Below are 23,552 nucleotides of genomic sequence, written 5' to 3' on the forward strand. Positions count from 1 at the left end.
AAACAAAAAGACGAACATGAATCAATTGAATTTCATAACTATAGACTGATAACATATTTATTAATGGTAAGAAAAAAGGTTAATATGAGATAATACATCAACCTTTATAAATTTCACAAATTCTTGTACGCACAACGTATGAGAATAGTGAAAGCAGAAGCGTATCGTGTTGTCATGTAATGTTGTTTGCTAAACGATAACGTAAGAAAGAAATGTATACAAAAAAAGAAACGTGTCAAGTCGCACGTACAAATGAAATCGTATAATAGGATTCACATTTTTCTTAATATTCATGTATTATTATGTTTTGGGCAATTAAGTCGAGCGAGATATTTAAAAACTTTTACAAATAAATTCATCAAAACTGTTGTTTTAAATACGCGAGCACATTTTTGCACGTATATATATATATATAAATAATAAATCCATTCAAATAAATATTTATTATTGATAAAAAGCATCTTAATACTTACGATCATTTCTCAAGGTAATTAGAAAGTAAATTTTTTTATAAGGGCACTTATCGCAAAATAATGAGAAAAAAAATAAAATAAAAAAGCACTTTTATAAGCGAAGAAACATTTATACAAGTTGAACAAGTTTATATTAATTAAAGCACACACGTCATAATCGTATTTTATACTAGTCATTGACTTATTTTAAACGTAACTATTACGAAAGTAATATAAATTAGATCTTTCGCAATCACTAAGTTTGTAACTAATGATCGATCTTTTTTTCTGAAAATAAATACTCACACAACAAAATGAAAGTTCAATGTTAAATTAAAGTTCCTATTCTTAATAAATATAACGAAAGCAATAGACAAAAATTTATTAGTGATATCTTTCCTGATTCAAAAAAAAGCTATGCTCCGAAAATTAATGTCCGAAATATTAATGAATAGAATAAACCCAAATATTCGATTTTTCATTAACATATTTGGTACGTATTGATATTTCATCATGCAAATTTTGAAATTCTTTAATTTCGATCTCTCCTGATAACATATACATGCAATGTTAAGCGGATATATTTTCAAGAGAAGATAATTGGGCATACAGTAAGGAAACACTTTCACTGCCAAAGTGCAAGCAGTGAGTCTTAAAATTAGAGAAGGACAAGAAGAAATCTGTGGGAAAGAGTAGGAAATGGTAGAGGGGGAGAAGCAACGGTATAGTCCCGTATCGCACGTCTAACTGTCATTACAGGTATATTCGTGGTCACTTGTGGTAATAATCTCTAACCGACTAAAACCTTACCGAAAATAGTTTTGTGTGTCAGTCACGTTGAAAGTTTTTCAAAAAAGAAGAAAGCTTCACTAGTGAAAAAAGCTTGGATTCTTCAGTTTATCTCTGGATTGTGCATCATAGAAAATAATTAACAAGTAATTAAAAGGTGTGTAATTTTAACAGCATTAAGTCATCCGTGACTTTCTTTTTCATTTTGTTTTCTTAAATTCTTCCTTTTCTCGACTTACTACCCGATGACCTCATTACATTTTTTATATAAAAAATTAAGCATTCGTAAAACAGATTTGCCAACCACAAGGATACTAATATCACTTATTTATTTTTTGTGCTTACTTTTTAATCATATCTTATCACGATTAATATTTAAAACATCTTTATTCATTTAAAAGAATTATACAAACCGTAATATTGAATTAATTTGATATTCTAGAAAGACCCTCATACACGCATTCTCACTTTTAATCGCTCTTTAGCAAATTACAAAGCAAAAGTAACTATATCTTTCTGCACAGGTAATACTCTCTATACGGTGAACTCGGCAATCGGTGAGAAAGAAAAAAAATAGCAATGGAATGTTCTTCTAATAATAACGGTCTTGACAAATGTATCTAGCAATAGGGGAATGTTAATGAGTGCTTTAGCAGTAAGTATGACATTTACATATCTACATTTCAGTATAGCTCAAATAGAGTCACTTTTTTATTTAATCATTAATCACGCGAAATATCTTGCACCTTCCTTTCGTTTCCTTCCGTTTCTAATGTCAATCTCTGGAAAAAAAAACCAAAAAAAGAAATAATATAAAAAAAATATATCAATAAAAGTAATTCGTCGTAACAGGTGCACTAAAATCTTTAGAAGAAAGTCCTCTCTTGAAAAAAAAAAAAAAAAAAAAGTAGAGGGAAAAAAAGAATACATCTCAACAAAGATAATTCGTCGTAATAGGTGCATCAAACGAAACACGAGGAAACGGTAATGATTATCCCGGAACTCGCGTATAATAGACCTTCTTCCGGCGTCCAATCCAACAACAAATTATTTCAGAAAGGAAAAGTAAAGAAAGTGACCGCGTTACATTTCGCGCTCCCAACACGCGAAATTCACATTTTAACCGAACTCTTGATCTTTTCTTATCGTACTTCCTATTTGAATTCCGATTGGGGAACGAGAAAGCATAATAACAAAAATGATTAACACCTTGATAAAGAATTTATATACATCCTTGTTGCTAAGATCGAAAATGATAATAAACTGATAAGAAAATGCTTAGTTATCTTTCATCTAAATAAGGAAGTTCAAAGACGCGTAACGTAACCGTGACTCTCGTGGAAGAAACGAAACACAAACGTGGTTTACGTTAGCAAAATACTTTCTCCTTTCTCCATTATGCGATCGCAACATCTCCTTTCCTTTATCGAAAAAGAAAGAGAAACGAAATGATGCTACCCGATACGCACGTGTTTCCAATATCAAAATCTTTCGTCACCTTTCGTAAGACCATTACGATGTCGCATAGAAAATTCATTCAACATAATCATTCAAATTCATATCGAAGAGAAAGATAACAAGATAATGAAGTATACTATATATTTGTATTTTGATTTCAGGAAGATCGAAAATTTACATGGAAACACGACTAGAGATAGTCAGCTCAGAATGAAAAAGACCTATCTCGATCATCCATTTCTAGTGCGCAGAATTGAAAACACTTGTTGTAGTCGACCGCCGGATATCGATTTATGACGAAGTCCGTATAAAAGTTCTTTCGAAAGGAAAAATAAGTAGGTCGACTCTTGAATCGAAAAATAAAAAGAGAGAGAGAGAGAGAGAGACAACTAAAATAATCGATAATCAGATCTTATAAAATAATCATTATCGAAAAGTAACGAAAAGAATGGTGTTCAGCACGATAGTAATAACGACTGCATTAAAAGGAGCATTAGGCATAGTAGGAACTAGTCTTTGGTTGGTGCCACTTTTGATAGCTGCTCTATCTTACTATCAATATGATCAGCTGGATCCAGAAAGTCGACCTATCGACAGATACCCCCTAAATCTTGAATACGATTTTATTGTGATCGGTGGAGGGTCGGCTGGTGCTGTGGTAGCCAACAGACTCTCAGAAATTTCAAATTGGAATATTTTATTATTGGAAGCTGGACCGGACGAGAATGAAATAAGTGACGTTCCTTCGTTGGCTGCCTACCTGCAATTAACTAAATTAGATTGGAAGTACAAGACGGAACCTACGGGAAGAGCTTGCCTCGCGATGAAAGATGGTCGTTGTAACTGGCCACGAGGGAAAGTTCTCGGAGGATCGAGCGTTTTAAATTACATGCTTTATGTCAGAGGTAATAGACGCGACTATGATTATTGGGAATCCTTGGGTAATCCTGGCTGGGGTTACAAAACGGCACTTTATTATTTCAAAAAATCAGAAGACAATCGGAATCCCTATCTCCAAAACAACCCTTATCATTCAACGGGTGGTTACTTGACCGTACAAGAATCACCATGGATCACACCTCTCGCGGTGGCGTTTGCACAAGCTGGAATCGAACAAGGTTACCATTTGAGAGATATAAATGGAGAATTTCAAACTGGTTTTATGATACCACAAGGAACTATTCGAAGAGGCAGTAGGTGTTCCACGGCTAAAGCTTTTCTGCGTCCTATAAGATTACGTCGGAACTTTCACACGGCTATGAATTCTCACGTGACGAAAATCATTATCAATCCTTTCACCATGAGAGCGATCGGTGTGGAATTCGTGAGAAATGGACGTAAGCAATACATTCGGGCTCGCAAGGAGGTCATTCTATCGGCAGGTGCTATAAATAGCCCTCAAATTCTAATGCTCTCCGGCATTGGACCAAAGGAACATCTTAAACAGGTTGGCATACCTCTTTTGAAAGATCTCCGAGTCGGAGATAATCTTCAAGATCACGTAGGAATGGGCGGTCTTACTTTCCTCGTCGATAAACCGGTAGCTATCATTCAGAAACGTTTCTATACCCCACCAGTAGCTATGCAATACGCAGCTAACGGAAAAGGACCTATGACCACTCTTGGTGGAATTGAGGGATACGCTTTTATCAACACTAAATTTGCCAACAAATCTATCGATTACCCCGACATTCAAATTCACATGGCACCGGCATCCCTTAATTCAGACGGTGGTATACAAGTCAAGAAGGTTTTGGGAATAAAAGATGAAATTTACGACACTGTTTACGATCCAATAGCCAACAAAGATGCTTTCACTTTCATGCCTCTTCTCCTCAGACCCAGGTCACGTGGTACAATTAGACTAAGAAGCTCTAATCCTTTTCACAGTCCAATAATTGACGCTAACTACTTCGATGATCCGTTAGATATAGCCACTCTCGTCGAAGGTGCGAAAATATCCGTGCAACTCGCCGAAGCGAAAGTTTTCAAACAGTTTGGTACTAGATTATATCGAATGAAGTTACCTGGTTGTCGACATTTCAAATTCGGCTCAGATGCCTACTGGGACTGTCATATTCGTCACATTTCTATGACAATTTATCATCCAGTTGGTACAGCAAAAATGGGCCCATCAAACGATCCTACCGCGGTTGTGGATCCTAGATTGAGGGTTTACGGTGTCCAAAATATAAGAGTCATCGATACATCTATAATGCCGACGATTTGTAGCGGCAATACCAATGCACCAGCAATCATGATCGGTGAGAAAGGTGCAGATCTTATAAAGAGCGATTGGTTATCTTATCCAACCGAGTAATATGATAGTTTCGCAAAAATTTGTTAATTGATAGGGCATAAAAAAGATAAAAGAAAAAGCAATAATCAAAAATATTATGTTCGATAGATTTAAAAATACGAAGTAAAATAACAGAGACGATCAGAAAAAAAAAAGAGATACAAACCAGGAACATTTTATGTTATTTTTATAATAGAATATTTTTAACATAGCGAAGATAATGTTAGCTAGAAATATACATACCTCAGGTATAATTATCTCCATGTGCCATAAAATTTTAATAACGCTCAGTCTATAATAACGATTATGTATTCTATTTTATATATATTATATATATTAAAAGAAGAAATATACATAGGTCCGCTGAAAAATATAATACAAAATAATAAAGTATAACATAATCGTGAATAAAAAAATGTGATAATTCAAACGTGTGATTATATATAATAAATATGATATATACGTGATATATATGTTACCATAAAAGATCAAAATTAGATAATGTCAAGATTCGCATGATAAAATGTTAATATATACCAAATGCGTCGGTAATAAATTGAATATTTGAGTTTATTCTTATATATTACATACACCATACACCAAGCGACCATGTGAATCTTGACATCCTCCAATGACAGTCTTTCACGATAACGTATACATATATATTTCTATGTTCGTATAAATACATTCTGATCAAAAAGTTCCCGAAATTTCTCATTTAAACGAACCTCACTTGAGATATTGTCAAAATCATTTTTTTTTTCTAAGTTGGTACATCTGTCAGTTATTTACATGTCGCTTTTAAACGCAATTTGTCAGATAGTTCGTTCGTAATAGACTTGTAAACAAGTCACTGTTTAGTTTACTCTACGAATTTCGCTATATCGAATTTACTTAAGCAGAGTCTGCCTGAAATTTAGTGTTTATAACAAAATATCATGTGTGGAAGCATTGAAAATGTTAACGGTAGCCTACGGAGACTCAACAATGTCGAAAACGCAAGCATACGAGCGGTACAAAAAATTCAAAGAGAGACGTACTGTGGTTGATGATTTGCCTCGTTCCGGTCGTCCATCTACCTCTGTGACTGACGAAAACATTGAAAAAGTTCAGAAAATTATGCTCGAAAATTGTCGTGTGAGCATCCGGGAAATAACAGTCGATATTGGTGTCTCGTTCGGATTGGTGCAGAGCGTTACGCAAGATGTTTGGGGCATGAGACAAGTTGAAGCGCGGCTTGTGTTGGGAATGCGCGACTATTTGACCAAAAACAACATTAATACCGTTTCGCAAGCTCCGTATTCAATTGAATTTCAATTAGAAGAAGTGTTGGGATATGTGTATTGTTTGCGATGGAGATTGTTTTGAATGGAATAAAATAAATATCAATAAATAATCGAATTGTTTTCGTTTTATTAACAAATTCCGGGAACTTTCTGATCGAATGGTATATATACACTTTCACCTAACTAAACCACCTTAAATATATCACTTATTTCGTACTATAGAAAAAAATGTTAGAAGGAGAAAATATATTCCGTTTGAAGGTGCTAATACGGTGATGGGCCGAATTTTCTTCGCAAGGTCATTTTTTTCGAGATTTCAAGGTCACATTTCAAATTGTGAAAAGTTTATCAGCAACTTCAGTGCGTGCTCGGAGGACGGTAAATGAAGAAACAAATGCGCATCAATGTGTAAAACATTCATACAAACAAAAAATCTTCTCGTGTACAAGAAACAACATTTCACAGTTTTCTCGATAAACGTCACTTGAAAGTCAACTTGTTGAACATTGTTGGATTCGTTTTTTTATAAGCTATAAGAATATTGTAGTAAAAATATGCAGTCTCATTTAAAAAAAAATATGAAGACCTTGATATCTCAAGAAAAAATTACCTACAAAATTCGGCCCATCACCGTATTAGCACCTTCAAACAGAATATATTTTCGTTTAGATGAAAGACCCTGTATAGACTCTCTCTATATGTACATATATTTTCTCTCTCTTTCTCTCTCTCTATATATATATATGAATAAATACTAATGAATAAATATAATATATATTTGCTTTCTTTTTACAAACTAGTTTAATTTGTTTACATTTTTTTTAAAACTATTTAGTGATTCCAATAGTAAGGAAAAAAACAATCTTATAAAAGGTTTTTATGAAAGTTAAAATAAATAATAAGGCGAATATGCTAATATAAAAAAACAAAAATTTGAGTAAATATTTTATATAGAGACATCTCTGACCAAGAAAGAAAAATAAAAAAGAAAAATATTATCTGCGTGTGTTTTAGAAAACATTTCTGGGTACCGTTTATAATGAGAACCGGTTTTTAAGTGAACAACATATCCAGCAGATCCATTTATATCCAGTTGGTTCAACTTTCTATCAGACGGTTGTATAAAGAGGAAAAGTGTACAAGACATAACCGATTTGAGTTTTCTCGACGTGATGTTACGAATAATCGTTACATTATCATTGTTATTACTTTATTTGATATCTGCGGTAAGAAGTGCAACATTTTTCGATTTATTAAAAGAATATACAGATAAGAGTGCACAAATTACAACGACGTATTATCCTAAATGGAAAAACTACGATTTTATTATAATCGGTGCAGGCTCCGGAGGTTCAGTCCTCGCAAATCGTTTATCGGAAAATAAAAATTGGAAGATATTACTGTTGGAGGCAGGTTATCCGGAAAATTTATTTCATCAAATTCCTCTAATAACTAATCTACATCAATTAACGGACTATAATTGGGGTTACAATGTGGAACCGCAACAAAATACCTGTTTTGGAATGATCAATCGGCAATGTGCCTGGCCACGTGGAAAATCGCTTGGTGGAACCAGCATCCTTAATAATATGATTCTTACACGTGGCCACAAGTTGGATTTCGATTACTGGAAGAGCTTGGGCAACGACGGCTGGTCTTACGAAGATGTTTTACCGTATTATATAAAAAGTGAAAAGTTCGACATACCTAGTGAGTTCTAATTAAATCTATTTTAATCAAATTTATTTATTTATTATTAATTATTATTTATTATTAATCTCATTAAAATATTTCCGAGATTAAAATATCATAAACAAACGAAACGAATACAATAAATTAGATTCGAAAAGAAATTCAGATAAAATTTTAGTTCGTGGGATCGTTTGAACCTTAGTCGTCTCAGAATAGGGGTGTTTTAACCCTCCAACGAAAATGGTCGCATTTCGATTACTCACCCTACTCGTCTATTCACTAAAGCCTGAACGTTATCCAGACTAACCAAATCATCATCCCTTCGTTCGGTTGATATCTTGACATTTTTCTCTTTCAATATCTTACTTGTGTTTATGTACAAATATTTATAAAAATATTTAAAATAAAATCTATAAAGTAGAAAAAATCAAAAGTTAAATTTATATATATACGTTTCAGGTATCATTAATTCATCGTATCACGGAAAGGATGGATATTTATGCGTTGAACATGTTCCTTTTCATACCGTACTATCCACGGCATTTCTTGAAGCTGGAAAGAAACTCGGCTATGATATTATCGACTACAACGGCGAAAAACGAATAGGCTTTTCGTATATACAAGTCAACATGGACAAAGGTGCGCGTTGCAGTGCTGCAAAAGCCTATCTTAGAGTGAAACGACCGAATTTAGACATTGTAACTGGCGCGAGAGTAACTAAAATTCTTATTGATGAAGATCGCCGAGCTTACGGTGTTCAATATGTCAAAGATAACAAGCAAAAACTAGTATTCAGCACAAAAGAAGTGCTTTTATCCGCGGGCACGATCGATTCTGCTAAACTACTTATGCTATCAGGTATAGGACCGAAGGAACATCTCCAAAAGTTAGGAATCAAGGTAATTCAAGATTCCAAAGTTGGATACAACATGTACGAACACATTGGTTTTCTTGGTCTAGTCTTCCTGGTAAATCAGCCTGTGTCTCTAACATTCAATAATTTACTTAAACCACGTGTGTTATTGGATTATATATTTAAAAGAAGCAACATAATCTCTATTCCTGGCGGTGCCGAAGCTTTGGCATTCATCAGAACAAAGTATGCCTCTTCTGAGAAGCCGGACATCGAACTACTTTTCACTTCAGGCACAATACACTCGGACAATGGCAAAGGCTTTAGGGTGGGTCAACGAATTACAGATGAACTTTATAATACAGTTTATAAACCGATTGAAAATAGAGACGCCTGGTCGATCTGGCCAATAATTCAAAATCCAAGAAGTGTAGGTCGTCTTACATTAACATCGAAAGATCCCTTCGTGCCACCTAAGATGGAGCCTAATTTCCTTTCTCACCCTGCTGATGTCGAAATTCTTCTTGAAGGTATCAAGCATGCCATCAACATATCTAAAACGGAACCTTTCCTCGCATACAATAGTCAACTCCATGATATCAAAATACCTGGTTGCGAATCCTACGAGTTTGCAAGCGACAATTATTGGCGATGTGCAATCAAATATCTACCATCTATGATGAATCACGAAATTGGAACCGTCAAGATGGGACCCGAAACAGATCCCTATGCTGTCGTTGATTCACGTTTAAGAGTTTATGGAATAAAAAAGCTCAGAGTGGTTGATGCCTCTATTATGCCAACTATACCGATTGGCCATGCAAACGCAGGTATCTTCATGATCGGTGAAAAAGCTGCTGATATGATCAAACAAGACTGGCAAGAAACACCCCACACACACACATAGAAGAAAACTAATTCATTTGACTAGCACAAATTATAAACTCGGAGCAAGTACGATGCGGAGATATGATTACATTGGATCACGTGCGCTCATCGTGTAATTGTTCTTCATTTATGACCTATTGTGTCCTTGCGCTCACGCGAGGACGATCGAATGCGTAATACAAGATTGATAAATAAGAGACAAGTTATATTTCATATATATGTATATACTATTATCCAGCATAATGCAATGTGACCATCCAACGTCATCGGCAATACCCCCACAATGTAATAATCGCATAATTGATTCGTCGAATGTTTTATCCACAATAACAAGAACCGCGAAGTAGAAAAGGAAATAACTTGTTTCTTTTATCTATTATAGTATATACATATATACTGGATATATATATACTAGATATATATATACTAACATAGGCGAATGCGATAAATATTACGATGTTCGAAAAAAGCAAAAAAAAATAACGAAATTGCAAAATTTATTTTTATTTTTTTATATAAACTTTTTTTTAGAGATAATAGTAAAAATATAAAATTATATCAGCTATAAAAAAAATATCTTGATAACAGAGATAATGACGTCGAATGCATGAATTTCGATCCCATTCAGTAAGATGACTCATTCCCATAAATATCCAACGTTGATGCAAGAGACTCCTAGTAGCGAACTAAATTCACGAATTAAACACATTTTATTAATATATATTTTTCATAGTTAAATCTAATTAGAAGATATAATATAAAATAATCATGATTAATTAGAATTAAATACTATTACAACTAATTCTTAATTTTTTCTTCTATAATAATTATTTATATTACGTTTAATTTAAACTTTTTTATTGTTTTCCATTGGAAATAAGGGGTATAAATGTTATACTTATATATCTTGGTTCAATTTGTTTAGAATTATATATTAGTATATTTATCTAGTTTTCTATTAACCGCTTAATCATACAATCAATAATTTAACAAGCCTATAACCGTAACAACTTATTTATTAATCTAAGTTTATAATTATAGTCAGCGATTCCTTTTTCTTATGTATTTAATATACAATTAAGAACATTAGACTGTATGCGTATACATATAGCAATTTGGAATTCAATATTTTCAATAAAAGTTATCTAAAAATGAATTTCGCTCTAATTTCTATAATGATGATTATGTTCACTGAGTTAGAAGACAAAAAGAGAAATAAAAATATAGATTTTGTCTACATTTCTTGTAAAGATATATGTTATCGATAGGAAACTAAACATTAATACTATGTAGGTTAGAAATATTCTTGATGTAATAAGATATATGATAATAATTTTGACATGCATGAATCTTTTAGTAATTAAATAATATTAAATAATATGAAATGTCATTCAATTTAATCTTATAATTTACTCAAAATTCAAGCATAGCAGTCCTAAATAAACATTCCGCATTGCTTGAAATAACATAAATATTAGATAAAAAATGTTATACGTACCTGATACAACGAGGGCTTCGTTTGGACCACAAGTGTGAATGTTTCCCATTGCCTAATAATCTTCTCCTTTCTATGTAGATGCAATAACAAACCGGCACTGCAATGAAACACTAATGATTCGTATAATATCGACACTTTATTCGCGTTTAAACAATAAATATCTGCTAATATCCCTGCAGAGGACACGATTAACTCATTAATAACGATTATTAAATACGATTTAATCTAAATGGGAACTATTAAGGTTACGATATTACGGAAAGCTCGTAAAGCCACTACCCAAATTTATTTGTAGCTTTTTCGAGCTCTTGACTACGCAGTGCTGCCAATGCTATACGAAACGCCATCTAGTGTTAGCTTTTAAAAGCTCTCCTCTTTCGATTATCGTAAGATTATCATGCGATTATCGATTTTTCAATTTAATCTTCGTATTATTAATAATCAAAAAATAAAACAAACAGAAATAATCATAATCCATGAATTTATATGAAAAATGATAATAATTACTAATTATCTTTATGTTTTATTACTTCATAAATTTTGTTAGTATCTTTCTTTTAATTCAATTCAATTTTTCAAACTACACTGCGAGCAAAAATTATTTAACAAATTGTTAAATATATGACCAAATGATTCATAATTTTAATTTTGATCGCCGCTATTGATGGTTTTATTTTTTTTCTTCAAAGAAATTCTTACTAATTGAAAAGAGAAAGAATTTGTAGGTTGAAATTCATTCAGCGCGATCATGTTGATATTAAGTAGTCGATTTAAAATGTAGAATCGTTGTTGTTGGTCGACATATCGATTTTCACGCACTGCCTTGGGCAGCAACAACGCTATCACAGTATAGGAATTTTCGATATGTTTTGGACTAGGTGTTTGCCTTTTTTTAACAGATTAGACCACTCATGAATCACTTTAATTGTTATTTTTCCTTTAAAATGAAGCAATAAATTTACAGTGAAATATGGCACAATCTATTTTCGACGCTCTGACAGGTAAAACTTGCGAGTGTTTTCAGTAGGTGGGGTTAACCAATAAAGACTCAAGAGGATAGTATGAATATTTACAAGAAGAAAAGAATAAATTTGCTACTAACGTCGTTTCGTATCCCTTCGTAGGTGTTTCACTCGATAGCCCTTCTGTACAATCTTTATTAGAATCTCAAAATCTTATCACCGAAGTAGAACAGTCAGGTATGCATAGCACATAATGTTCACCAAGAATTGTTCAATGATTTCAATAAAAAATCATAGTATAAGAATGTCTTTTTATTATTATTCTTTTTTAGCAATAGATCAAGATGAAGAAGACATATTTCAGTGTGGAAAATGTAAAAGTCAATTCACATCGCTTCACATGTTCGTTCTGCATAAAAGGACACATCAAAAAACGCAAGAACAAACGGTAGATTTGAGTCAATTTTTAGTAAATGACGAAAGTCATATTGTACGTGCTGAAGATACTAGTCAAGATGAACCGCAATATAATCCTCAAGAATCATTTGTACGGACAGATCAACTAGGAGGATCTATTATACTTGAAGAAACAGATATGTTATTTAGGTAAATTAAATTTTGTCTACATTTGATGTCAACCTTTTTAAATCAATTGAAACTAAATTAATATTAATCTCTTATAATGTTTCTTCTCTAGTATGGACCAAGACAGTGCAAATTACTTTACGACAGACTCTACATTTAGTGTTCCAATTATATTAAGTTCCGAAAGTCTTGATACCTTTACAAATTCTGGAATTATAGAAGATAATGAACCTATGAAAAATGAATCGAAGGAGGTACCTCAGATTTTACAAACCGACATCCTTCAAGAAGAAAACTTAGTTAATTCTATACATTGTAAAACATTATCACCTGACACAGTATCCGTAGAACTGGAAAATGTCGAACAAGCACAAAATTTAAAAGTACACATTTTTACCATTCTCTGTTTTAAATATATTAATTAATGTATAAAAATATATATTATATATATTCTTGTTCAAAAATTTACTTATGTTATTACAGTATAAATGTGGTTATTGTAGTAAGCAGTTTGCAAAAAAATTTTATTGGCAACAGCATGAACGATCTCATACAGGAGAAAAACCTTATCAATGCGTAGTTTGTGGAAGAGCATTTGCACAAAAGTCTAATGTAAAGAAACATATGTCATCGCACAAAGTGTGGCCTGGAACTGCTATACACTCGCTGCCACCTGAGGTATTATTTTATAATATAAACTTTTCATTTTATTATGTATTAGATTTATAATGAATTGATAGATAATATTTGATAGGTACCACCGGATGGAAGTATAGATCGTACCTATCATTGTCAGTTCTGTAAAGAAATATTTGATTCGTACAAAGCTCTGAAGGGCCATCTTATAGTTTCTCATTTAGCACTAAAAGTGTACAAATGTGTGCAAAGTAGTTGTAGTATGATGTTTGCTGAACTTGAAGATTTTTTGGAGCACACTCGTAGTCATAAACGGTCGGAATATCGTTGTCATGTTTGTGGTGAAGTATTTAATACTTTATCAGACTTAGGACTCCATCAATATGTTCATTCCGTCCAAAAACAAAAAACAACAGAAAAATATTATTGTTGTAATGTATGCAAATCATCGTTTTCTAATTTGGAAGCTTTACAACATCATACAGAAACCACTACACATGATTATGCTTGTTTACACTGTGGAAAAAGTTTCTTAATCGAAAGATTTTTAAGGCGGCATTTAAAAACACATGCTTCATCTGCTCGATTTGCATGTGAAGAATGTGGTAAAGCCTTTAAAACAGAACAATATTTAGCCAATCATAAATTAATTCATAGCGAGGAAACACCTTTTTTGTGTCCAGTACGTTTATACTTTATTTTATCCATGTATGATTGTATTAACAAGTTTTATTACATAACAAATTTATTTCAATGTTTTTTTTAATATTAGCATTGTCCAGCTAGATTTAAACGAAAGGATCGACTTGGTCGTCATATGCTGATTCACGATTTGACAAAAAGATTAAAATGTCCATTTAGAGGATATTTGGGTTGCATGAGTGAATTTTCACGTCCGGACAAATTAAAAAGACATCTCCTCACGCACAGTAATATTAAACGCTTCAGTTGCAGTCACTGCAATCGTAATTTTCATCGAGCGCAAGCTCTTAAACATCATGAAATGAATAAACATAGCTTAAAATGTGATATTTGTTCACACGTAAGTATTAGTTTATATTATTAGTTTATGTAAATATTATAAATGATCGTGTTATACTAACTTATTTTATTTGATAATATTTAGGCATTTAAAACTAAGGATCAATTAATAACTCACAATTGTGATCAGTCAAGTGAGACTAAAAAACACACAAGTTCTCAGTTGCCTAAAAAAGCATCTGGTTCATTTAAGCCAAGAAAACCTACTCCAAAGAGACAGATGTCATCAAAGGCTGCTGTTGGAGTCGCCGATAAGGAGAAACTAGAGAAATTTAAGGCTGATGAAATTCAAAGAAAAGTAGTTATACATTCTAAATAAGAATCGCTTTCTCCTGTATAATTAAATATAATTTTCAAATATTCATTTAATTACAGATTACCTCCGAAATGTTAAAATCAAATGATTCGAAAGAAGTTGGTTCGACAATCGATGCAACTATACGATCCGATTTAATCGGAAGTGAAATAAAACGCAACACCGATATATACACGATGCATCAAGCAGGCGAATAGTTTTTAAATATATTTTTTAATCCTATTTAAATCATATAATTAGCCTAGTATATATATAAATAAGTTATTATCATAGTACGTGCAATGGGATCATTGAAAAACTACAGGTTACATTTTAAAATAGCGTACAATATTTTATAATTTACATATCTGTGATAATTGTATTGTAAATATTAACAACATAAGTAACTTATATTTCTCTATGTTAAATTTTTTAATTACTGCCTTTTGAACCAGTGGCATTAAAATTGAATAGAAAAACATTTCAATATATACAAATTAATCATGTATATTTTATCTCATTAGTGAGCAACTAATGAAGGAAACAATCTCACGTGTATGACGTAATTCTGCCTATCTTTTATTCTAAAATTGTATTTGGAAGGATGTGGCTTATCAAAACCGCAAGATTTCCTTAAGAACAACTGGCGAGAAAATATATTCATTATAGTCAATTCAGACAAAAAGGACTTGTACGGTTACAGTTCATATTGTGCACTTCTATCGATACTTTACATATGATATTTAATTATTTTATTTCTTTTATGATAATATAAATAATAATATCTATGATATATCTATGTAGTTAAATAAATATTCTTTTTATTGCGTTTTTAAATTCACAGATAATCAATATCTAAGAAGACTTTTATTAAATTCTATGAAAAGTAAAATGCCTTCACGTGGCTCGTATCAACTTGCAAATCAAGAAGAGCGTAAAATAGCGCAAAGAGATCAATCTTTTAAAAATTGTGTAGCTACGCTGTTTGTATTCTTTGTTTTAATCATGTTCATTCTTATTGCAAATTTAATATGGATAAAACCTAAAACTAAGGATGATGACAAATATCTAATGGCAAGGGTAAGTTCAATAAATATTTATAATTCTGAACTTCTCTTTTAGCATTTAATACAATATTTCTAAGAAATGATAAACACTAATACAGCAAACTGGCAATGGACAAAAAGAATTAGCAACTACAACTACAATTAGAACCACAATGGACATATCAGTCGATAATATTCCAGGAAAAAATATACCTAATAATGAACAGACATCTCATTACTTTGATAGATATTTCGAAAACAAAACAACAACGCCCAAATTTTTAGAAAAAAATACCTTAACAACTCTGTCAGATTCTATAAGTACTCTGAATAATGATACAAAATCAACAGATTCACAAGATCAAATTAATACAATTGTGAACAAAACACAGTCTACAGAACAGCCAAATCATTATAGTGATATTATTGGTACAACCTTGTTTGAAACTAACGAAGTTACTGAAAACAAACAAAATAATATTTCTACAATGACTTCAAAAATAATGATAAATGATAAAACTGAAACTGATAATCAAATATCGACTGTATACTCTACTACTTTAACAGAGAATGAATTTATTTCTAATAATTCTTCATTTGATCAAATTAGTTCTACGGATAATACACACGCTATTACAGAAGAACCAAATAATATAACAACCATAATTTCAATGGCCACTTTTCTCAATCTAAATACATCTACACTTTCTACTTCAACAGATATTATTGAAAATAATGATTCTTCTTTAACAAATAATGTTACTGATCAATTCTTAACAACTACAACAGCTTATAAACCTACCGAATTAACAACAGAATTAACAGACTCTACACAAATTACTTCCTTTTCACAAAAGGAAAATAATTTCACAGAAGAAACAGTAACAATAGAAAAATTTGTAACAGAAACAAATTTCACAGAAGAAATAGTAACAACAGAAAAATTTGTAACAGAAACAAATTTCACAAAAGAAACAGTAACAATAGAAGAATCTGCAACAGAAACAAATGCACTTAGGACATCAAACATAGAATCAAATGTCACTACAAATAATAATATATGTGATTCAGGACATTGTAAACAAATAGCTGCTAGGATACTATCCTATATGAATCATTCTGCTGATCCATGTGAGGATTTTTATGAATATGCTTGTGGTGGAATGGTAGCAAATCCACAAATCATAGATTTAAGTTTGGCAGATAAGGCATATTACAGAATAGCTAGTATGCAATTTTGATTTTTAAATTATATAATCATGTTCTAAATAATTGAGAAATTTTATAAAAATTACTAAATGCTTACAGAACAAATGTTAAAGAATGGTAATGGAAATGCATCATCTTTATTTACAAAATACTACAATAGCTGTATGCAATATGAAAATATAGATATAAATGAAAGAATAAGGATAGGTAAGTATTGAATTTCAATACAATTAATATTGCTAAATACAAGGGAATCTTTTGCAGCAAATGAAGCAATAAAAAAAATAGGAAAATTTTATTTAAGTAATGAAACATTTGAGAATCATGAAAATTTCACGAACTTGTATGCTAAACTATTAAAAACATACAGGTGAGTTTAGTGTGATGTTATGAAAAAGATCGACTTTATATAACATATTAATTCGTTTCTTTATATTAAGTCCTTTATTATTTGACGTGGCTCTGGATCTTGATGAAAACAACCCTGGCTATTTTGCTATTAAAGTAGGACCTGTGCTTCATAAAAATCTATTTGATAATAAGAAAATAGATGATTCTTGCTATGCAAAAGAAACTGAGACACAAAAAGAATTTGTTGATCTTGAAGATCTTTATGAAAACTATTTAACATGCGAGGTATGAAGTGAAAATATTCTGAAATTTTATAAAAGTTATGTAAATTAAAACTATATTTCATATACTTTTTTAAAGCAAAATAATACAAGATTTATATATTCTATAAAGAAAGCTTTAAAGATACTTGGAGTTTTTAATGATTCACATAATATAGATCAAGACGTAGAAATGACAGGAATTTATATTGATGACATAGTAAAAAACTTCTTTTCTGTAAGTAAAATTGTTTCTTCTTTATAAGTATTGTGAAAAATATTTTCCGCTATTAATTTTCTTAATTTGATAGGCGCTTCCACCTAAAGATAAAATTCGTAAAGCATATTTAATGAAGAATTATATGGAAGTGTCAATAGATGAATTAAATAAAAAAACTACATTTGTGAGCATCATATTTAATTAAATACTAATTTTATCTATTCTGATCACATTATAATTTGTCTAAATATGTTTACAGATAAATTGGTATAATCTAATAAGCTCATTAACATCCAAAAAAATAAATATTGTAAAATTCCAAGTTTATTTTTATGAACAAATGATACAAGGTTTACAAAATTTAGAAACCTTTCGGAAAAAAGAACCAAAAGGATTTCACAATGCTGTTTTAGGTTTATATGCACACCAACTTTATCAAGACGTAGGTATTTAAAATTAAAACATTAAGAATGTTTTATTTTAATAATTATCTTAATAATTTTTTATAGTTAATAATATCAAAACATAAAGATATGGAACAACACTGTCTCAAAGTTAGTATAAATCTATTAGAACCTGAAGCTTCTAATTTATATATATTTTCGCTATCTGATAAAGAGATTACATTTATGAATCATACGGTAAGATTATAGTGAAATATTATAAAATCACATATATTTACTCAGAGTATAATAACAATTTGCTTCAATGCTTAGATAAAAATACTCTTCAATGAACTTAAAAAAACTCTACAATTAAACATACAAAAGGAAGATTGGATAATAAGTGAACAACGTCAAGTTTTACTATCAAAGTTAAATGATCTTAAGCTTTCTGTGCCAGAAGTTTCATATTTTCAATATAAAGAAAAATATATGGTATGAAAGAAATTTGAATACACGAGAGATTAAAAAATTACATTTTTTCCTAGCTGTGAATGACATGCAATAAATCATCATTTTATTAATTGTATAAATTATATTATTCTCCTATATTTGTAAAATATTATGTTTCATTTTAGTTGGATTTATCTGACAATTACTTGGAAAACTCTTTAAATTTGATGAGAAGATATAGATCATCAATATATTCTATACCATTGGATATAAACCTTGGTACACCAGAACAAATGTACATATATATAGATATTTATTTTATTTATATCAATAACACTTTTTATTTTGACATATTACATTGCAGTTGGACACACTATGCTACACCTTTTCAAACAGAAGGCATTGCAATTCATAGTTTGAATCTTATTATTATACCTTTTGGTGCAATAGATTATGGTGGCATGTTTATGTCAAATGACGAAAATTCATTTAATTATTTAACATGGGCGACAATTGGAAATTTAATAGCACGTCAGATCTCTCATCATTTTGATGCAAATGGTAGTATAGTCACATAAGTATGATTTACATATAAAATAATATAACTTTCTAATTAATAGCAGTAAGGCCTTGAAAAATTTTGTTATTATTAAATAATGGCAGCATTTGTTATACCTAAGGTATGTACTATTGGAATCAAACTCGAAATACTAATTATCCTCCGTTAAGCCTAAATGAAATAACGTTTGAAGACTATATAACTTGTCACAAAGATAATTGTATAGAAAAAAGGAATATCACACTGCCACATACTTCTCAGATAATATCTTATAAGGTAATACATAACATCGCACATGGCACAAATGATTTTGTTTTATATTCGACTTATATAAAACTATTTTAGATTCCAGAATTGACATTAAATGAACGTCTATCCGAAATCATGGGACTTAGATTAACATATGATACTTTTAAGAGACTACAACCGTTTTCATATAGTTATCTTCCATGGCTAAAACCAGACATAAATCAATCATTCTACCTTATTTATGCTCAGGTACCTTTTTGCAGTTAAATTTAAATTATTGCTAATTATTATCTTTCTATTTCTCTCCCTTTCTCTTACACTTCATTTTTTAAATAAAGCTGCAATAACAGCAATATTCTCTGAAATCCAAAAATATTTATAATTGATTTTACAGATGTATTGTACGAAATCGTTATTGACGACATCTTATATCTCTCTCCATGAAAACGAAGAATTACCTAGCCGTATCCGTGTCTTCATTTCTGCATCTAACAATAACTTACTAAGCAAAGCATGGAATTGTTCTGAAGGATCACAAATTGTCCCCAGTAGTACTTGTGATGTTTTTCCAGATTTCGTCAAAGATTTACAAATCTATTCAAAATAATCGTAACACAAGGAAAACTTATCTTTTAAAGTATTCATAAAATATGAATAACAATCTTTTGCATTTATTCTCAGGAACAAAATTCGTTTTCAAAACATTCATTCATACGCTCATAACAATTAAAACGTACGTGCACACATCCAGTCCTATTTTGCTAAGCTTACAAATTCATTCGTACGCTTCTGAACGACTAGAAAGTTGTATAGTTTAATAAATTAACCGTTAATTTGGTTAATTATTACAAGGGACCATCTTACTGTCCTTTTTTATCCACCGAATCCACAGATTTAGTGTGGTGTGCCAGATCCCCTGAAACAGAAAATATATTTTAGTCCAAATTCTTAAGTTTGAAATAAATTTGTAGTGTCTGAATAGACATGATAAATATATAAAATTGACATTAATAAAAATTTTGTACTATTGTATATTATAATATTTCATAATTGAATAAATTAGTTGTTTCTTTAATATAAGTGTTAAACGTAAGAATGTTAGAAAAGAAATATAACTTTCACAGAACGTTTTGAAACCCGCAAATATTTTGCAAAATTTATATGCTGTCAACACATTATATTTATTAAATAGAAATCAAACATTTACAACCAATACTTAAATAACGATTTCTATAGACAGCATTTTTATTTTCAAATGATGCGGTATTAACACATACCACTACAAGTTACATCCAAGCTGCTTTCATGTAGTTTGATCACAGACTGCTTTTTAACAGTGTTCTTATCCGTCTAGAACAGCAAGCAACATGTAAAGGTTGCAGACAGAACACGCTCAAATTAATTTAGTTAGTTAAAAAATCACTAAAGAGTTATAGTTAATAATTATACTACATACCTCAAAGTACTGATGCCATAAAACACACCCATAGACGCATAACACAGAAACTAGAGACTGACAAAGAAGCCAAAGGAGTATGTTTAAGGCTTGTGTCCGTTCAAAGAGAGCTGCGCCATGACGTATACAAAGTAATGCTTCTGTTACCATAATTGCACCATATACCCAACACTGAGTACCTACTCTACTGCATGATGGATCAGTTACATACATATAATATTGCCTATAAAAAAAGAAAGCAGTAATATTTTTTTTCATGGTCTGTAATAATATGCTTAGTTTCGACTTAAAAGACAAGTATAAAATTAACACATTGAATGCCGGCACTCAAATCGCTAGTCTATGAGAAACAGATATCGATTTTTAAATAAATTTTTGCAAAGTGACTGTTTATCTAATTTTTTACAGACCATTGTCTGTCTTTTGTTAACAGTAAAAGAAATGTAAAAAAAAATAAATGATTAGAAGTTAAACCTATCAATGCGTAAAACATGAGTAAAAAAAAAACCGACATTCGATATGTTAAGGCACATGCAAGCTATTAGGTTAATGCATTAAAGAATTTAATTTCAAAAAATTTATTTAATGTTAACCTATTTATAAAAATTCTCTCACCTAACTGATGGAGCAACGATTACGCCAATCAATACCAATCGTGTTATGACAAATGGATGAGAAGGCGGAAACTCATATACATGTTTCAGAAAGAATGTATTTAGCTCAGAAACTTGCCAGAAAATAACAAGTTGGCAAAGAGCTACGAATCGCATATGAGTGCACATTGGATCTAACCACCTTACAGAAGTCCAACTACCAGGAGTAAATTGAAGCACTGCTCTTTTTAGTTTGCCGGTAGTACTTTCTATATCCCTTATACTGACCCATTTATACTCTCGCATTTCCAAGATAGAACATATCTTTAATCCAACCCAAATACCAAGACCATTACATACTAAAACATCAAGTATAAAAGCATCCCACCAACATTCAATAAAGTTTGGTAGTAGATGTGCGAATGCTATTTCTGTTACTTCCCACATAATGCTAATAGCCCAAAGAATACCAAGATGACGTATAAGAATAGCCTTAAAGGCCCAGCCTAGAAAATGAGCAAGAGCAAACACATCCAAGTGATTCCATATCTTTTCTATTGTAATATCTGAGCAATTAACACCATATTCCTTATCCATGTCTATGTGAAAAGATGCTAAGCCAGGATCCACCCATATGAGAATTCTCCTAACAGTTTCATAATTTTGAAATAACATAAAGAGTAAACCCATCAAATAAAGTACACTGCAACCAAAGACAATCCTCCAAACAACTGGATGCGGTCTTGTAAATGGTCCATTTGGAAATGTAAGCACTGATATAATAAGGAAGAAAAAGATAACGCACAACATGCCAGCCCACATGTTGTCTTCCACATTGTTGGTATTCCTACATAGGAGTGATTATATTGTTATTTCATAAATTACTATTAAACATGCATCTACATGACTAAATATTATTACCATTCCATTCTAAGTACCTTGTAAAAGCTGAATAAATTACAGCAGTTATCGAAATAAGAAGAAGTGTAATAGTATGTGGTTTGTAGAAGAATTCAATAGATATATCGTCGACTGGTCTTTCATTAATATTTGGGAAACTATCGGTCCCTTGCCGTAATTTGAGCCCCTCATTATAGTCCGTACTACTTCTACAATTTACAACCTCATTTTCGTCACTTTTTCTTAACTTCTTTAAAATATTGTCATTGTCTCGATCTTTATTACACGTCATTTTCAATAAATAATTATCGTAGTTTCAATTTGAACTTTGACCATCTCACACGTAAGTCTTAAATGTTTCTATTCACAATTCCATGCAATGTTCAGAAAGTCAACTTCTGAGCTATGTATATATAAAGAAAGGAAGCAGGCGCATTAGCGCCACCAAACGTATTTCATTTCCGGTGATTTATTTTATTTTACGACAGATGGCAGGTGATGGTTTATTATATGGGCGAGGATTTAATAAATCAATAGAAAAACATGAAAAAATATTAATAAATTAAATAAATAAATATATATATATAGTCAATCTCTTTATTTGTTTTTATTTTAAACAAAGAAATACAAATACATGTATAATCATGACATCACATTTCAGAATTTTTCTCAATTAAACATATATCAAATAAACTTGATTGTTTTCTATTCAATATTAAATAATAAATCTTCTATACAATTTAAAACAGTAATTACCTTATTCTAGTAATTAACCTAATTCTATTTCTAGGAAAAAATCTTATACTAATAAGACAAGTTTTTATTCAATTTAGAAATGCAAATTTAAATGTTTAAAAAGAGTATAACATGAAGAATCAAAAGATGACCCTGAAAAGAAATTAGAAGCAGGAACAGATGCTATTGCTACTAATTGTGAGCTATTTTAAGGATTTAGTGATGTAAAAATACTAAATAATTTATATTTATTATTATTGGAGCTCTTATTTTATTTTATAGATGCTTCTAGAACTAAATATCAATGATTTATAGAAAGTATATAAATATAATGCCAAGTGGTATCAATTAAATCAACGAATAGAGAATTTATCAAAATTATTTGTAAAAAATAGGAAATTATC

At 30.9% G+C, this 23,552-nt stretch overlaps 5 protein-coding genes and 1 long non-coding RNA gene across 7 annotated transcripts in view; 3 read left to right on the top strand and 3 right to left on the bottom strand.

Moving 5' to 3' along the window:
* The window catches only part of LOC122517162 (flotillin-2), a 51,886-nt gene extending 40,336 nt beyond the window's left edge, over positions 1 to 11,550 (bottom strand). The window contains exon 1 of the mRNA XM_043635574.1: positions 11,216 to 11,550. Within this exon, the coding sequence (XP_043491509.1) occupies positions 11,216 to 11,264 (49 nt within the window). The 5' untranslated portion in view covers positions 11,265 to 11,550. The remainder of the gene's footprint in view (positions 1 to 11,215) is intronic.
* On the top strand, positions 1,092 to 9,945 carry LOC122516618. Its single transcript, XM_043634577.1, has 6 exons — positions 1,092 to 1,398; positions 1,766 to 1,896; positions 2,861 to 5,015; positions 5,901 to 6,343; positions 7,359 to 7,994; positions 8,436 to 9,945. The coding sequence occupies exons 3-6, from the start codon at positions 3,148 to 3,150 to the stop codon at positions 9,734 to 9,736; spliced, it is 4,248 nt and encodes a 1,415-aa protein (XP_043490512.1). The 5' UTR covers positions 1,092 to 1,398; positions 1,766 to 1,896; positions 2,861 to 3,147; the 3' UTR covers positions 9,737 to 9,945.
* Positions 11,551 to 12,059: 509 nt separating the features above from the next.
* On the top strand, positions 12,060 to 15,419 carry LOC122516382 (zinc finger protein 341-like). The gene is made up of 9 exons (XM_043634140.1): positions 12,060 to 12,216; positions 12,340 to 12,414; positions 12,510 to 12,783; positions 12,875 to 13,145; positions 13,246 to 13,440; positions 13,517 to 14,080; positions 14,171 to 14,440; positions 14,525 to 14,737; positions 14,815 to 15,419. Exons 1-9 carry the CDS (start codon positions 12,186 to 12,188, stop codon positions 14,950 to 14,952), a joined length of 2,031 nt encoding a protein of 676 aa, XP_043490075.1. The 5' UTR covers positions 12,060 to 12,185; the 3' UTR covers positions 14,953 to 15,419.
* LOC122516381 (neprilysin-2-like) lies at positions 15,335 to 20,319 on the top strand. 2 transcript variants are annotated; one of them, XM_043634137.1, is made up of 16 exons: positions 15,335 to 15,425; positions 15,579 to 15,814; positions 15,900 to 17,007; positions 17,089 to 17,196; positions 17,254 to 17,359; positions 17,430 to 17,625; positions 17,701 to 17,838; positions 17,912 to 18,004; positions 18,080 to 18,262; positions 18,330 to 18,461; positions 18,537 to 18,698; positions 18,842 to 18,951; positions 19,021 to 19,217; positions 19,337 to 19,491; positions 19,561 to 19,713; positions 19,859 to 20,319. In XM_043634137.1, exons 2-16 carry the CDS (start codon positions 15,614 to 15,616, stop codon positions 20,069 to 20,071), a joined length of 3,255 nt encoding a protein of 1,084 aa, XP_043490072.1. In that variant the 5' UTR covers positions 15,335 to 15,425; positions 15,579 to 15,613; the 3' UTR covers positions 20,072 to 20,319. The 2 variants fall into 2 exon arrangements, with proteins under 2 accessions (XP_043490072.1, XP_043490073.1); XM_043634138.1 differs by lacking the exon at positions 15,335 to 15,425 and having other exon boundaries at positions 15,727 to 15,814; positions 15,879 to 17,007.
* LOC122516384 lies at positions 19,773 to 20,014 on the bottom strand. Its single transcript, XR_006303558.1, has 2 exons — positions 19,923 to 20,014; positions 19,773 to 19,823 (listed from the first exon to the last, which is right to left on the bottom strand). It is a non-coding gene; the product is annotated as an uncharacterized LOC122516384 (long non-coding RNA).
* On the bottom strand, positions 20,114 to 22,846 carry LOC122516383 (phosphatidylserine synthase). Its single transcript, XM_043634141.1, has 5 exons — positions 22,452 to 22,846; positions 21,536 to 22,360; positions 20,921 to 21,143; positions 20,742 to 20,814; positions 20,114 to 20,380 (listed from the first exon to the last, which is right to left on the bottom strand). Exons 1-5 carry the CDS (start codon positions 22,703 to 22,705, stop codon positions 20,325 to 20,327), a joined length of 1,431 nt encoding a protein of 476 aa, XP_043490076.1. The 5' UTR covers positions 22,706 to 22,846; the 3' UTR covers positions 20,114 to 20,324.
* Between the last annotated feature and the right edge of the window lie 706 nt (positions 22,847 to 23,552).

The sequence above is a fragment of the Polistes fuscatus genome, unplaced genomic scaffold (genome assembly GCF_010416935.1).
Source record: "Polistes fuscatus isolate 324 unplaced genomic scaffold, CU_Pfus_HIC Scaffold2, whole genome shotgun sequence".
Taxonomy (NCBI): Eukaryota; Metazoa; Arthropoda; class Insecta; order Hymenoptera; family Vespidae; genus Polistes; species Polistes fuscatus.

Coding starts and splice junctions, on each gene's coding strand:
- LOC122516618 (XM_043634577.1), top strand. CDS start 3,148: ATGGTGTTCAGCACGATAGTAATAACGACTGCATTAAAAGGAGCATTA. Junction 6,344..7,358: donor AGTGTTGGGATATGTGTATT/GTTTGCGATGGA, acceptor CAACATATCCAG/CAGATCCATTTATATCCAGT. Junction 7,995..8,435: donor TGAAAAGTTCGACATACCTA/GTGAGTTCTAAT, acceptor TATACGTTTCAG/GTATCATTAATTCATCGTAT.
- LOC122516382 (XM_043634140.1), top strand. CDS start 12,186: ATGGCACAATCTATTTTCGACGCTCTGACAG. Junction 12,784..12,874: donor GAAACAGATATGTTATTTAG/GTAAATTAAATT, acceptor TTTCTTCTCTAG/TATGGACCAAGACAGTGCAA. Junction 14,441..14,524: donor AATGTGATATTTGTTCACAC/GTAAGTATTAGT, acceptor GATAATATTTAG/GCATTTAAAACTAAGGATCA.
- LOC122516381 (XM_043634137.1), top strand. CDS start 15,614: ATGAAAAGTAAAATGCCTTCACGTGGCTCGTATCAACTTGCAAATCAA. Junction 17,197..17,253: donor AAATGAAAGAATAAGGATAG/GTAAGTATTGAA, acceptor AATCTTTTGCAG/CAAATGAAGCAATAAAAAAA. Junction 18,462..18,536: donor TTACATTTATGAATCATACG/GTAAGATTATAG, acceptor TTCAATGCTTAG/ATAAAAATACTCTTCAATGA.
- LOC122516383 (XM_043634141.1), bottom strand. CDS start 22,705: ATGACGTGTAATAAAGATCGAGACAATGACAATATTTTAAAGAAGTTA. Junction 20,815..20,920: donor TATGGCATCAGTACTTTGAG/GTATGTAGTATA, acceptor TTGCTGTTCTAG/ACGGATAAGAACACTGTTAA. Junction 20,381..20,741: donor CTTGGATGTAACTTGTAGTG/GTATGTGTTAAT, acceptor TTTCTGTTTCAG/GGGATCTGGCACACCACACT.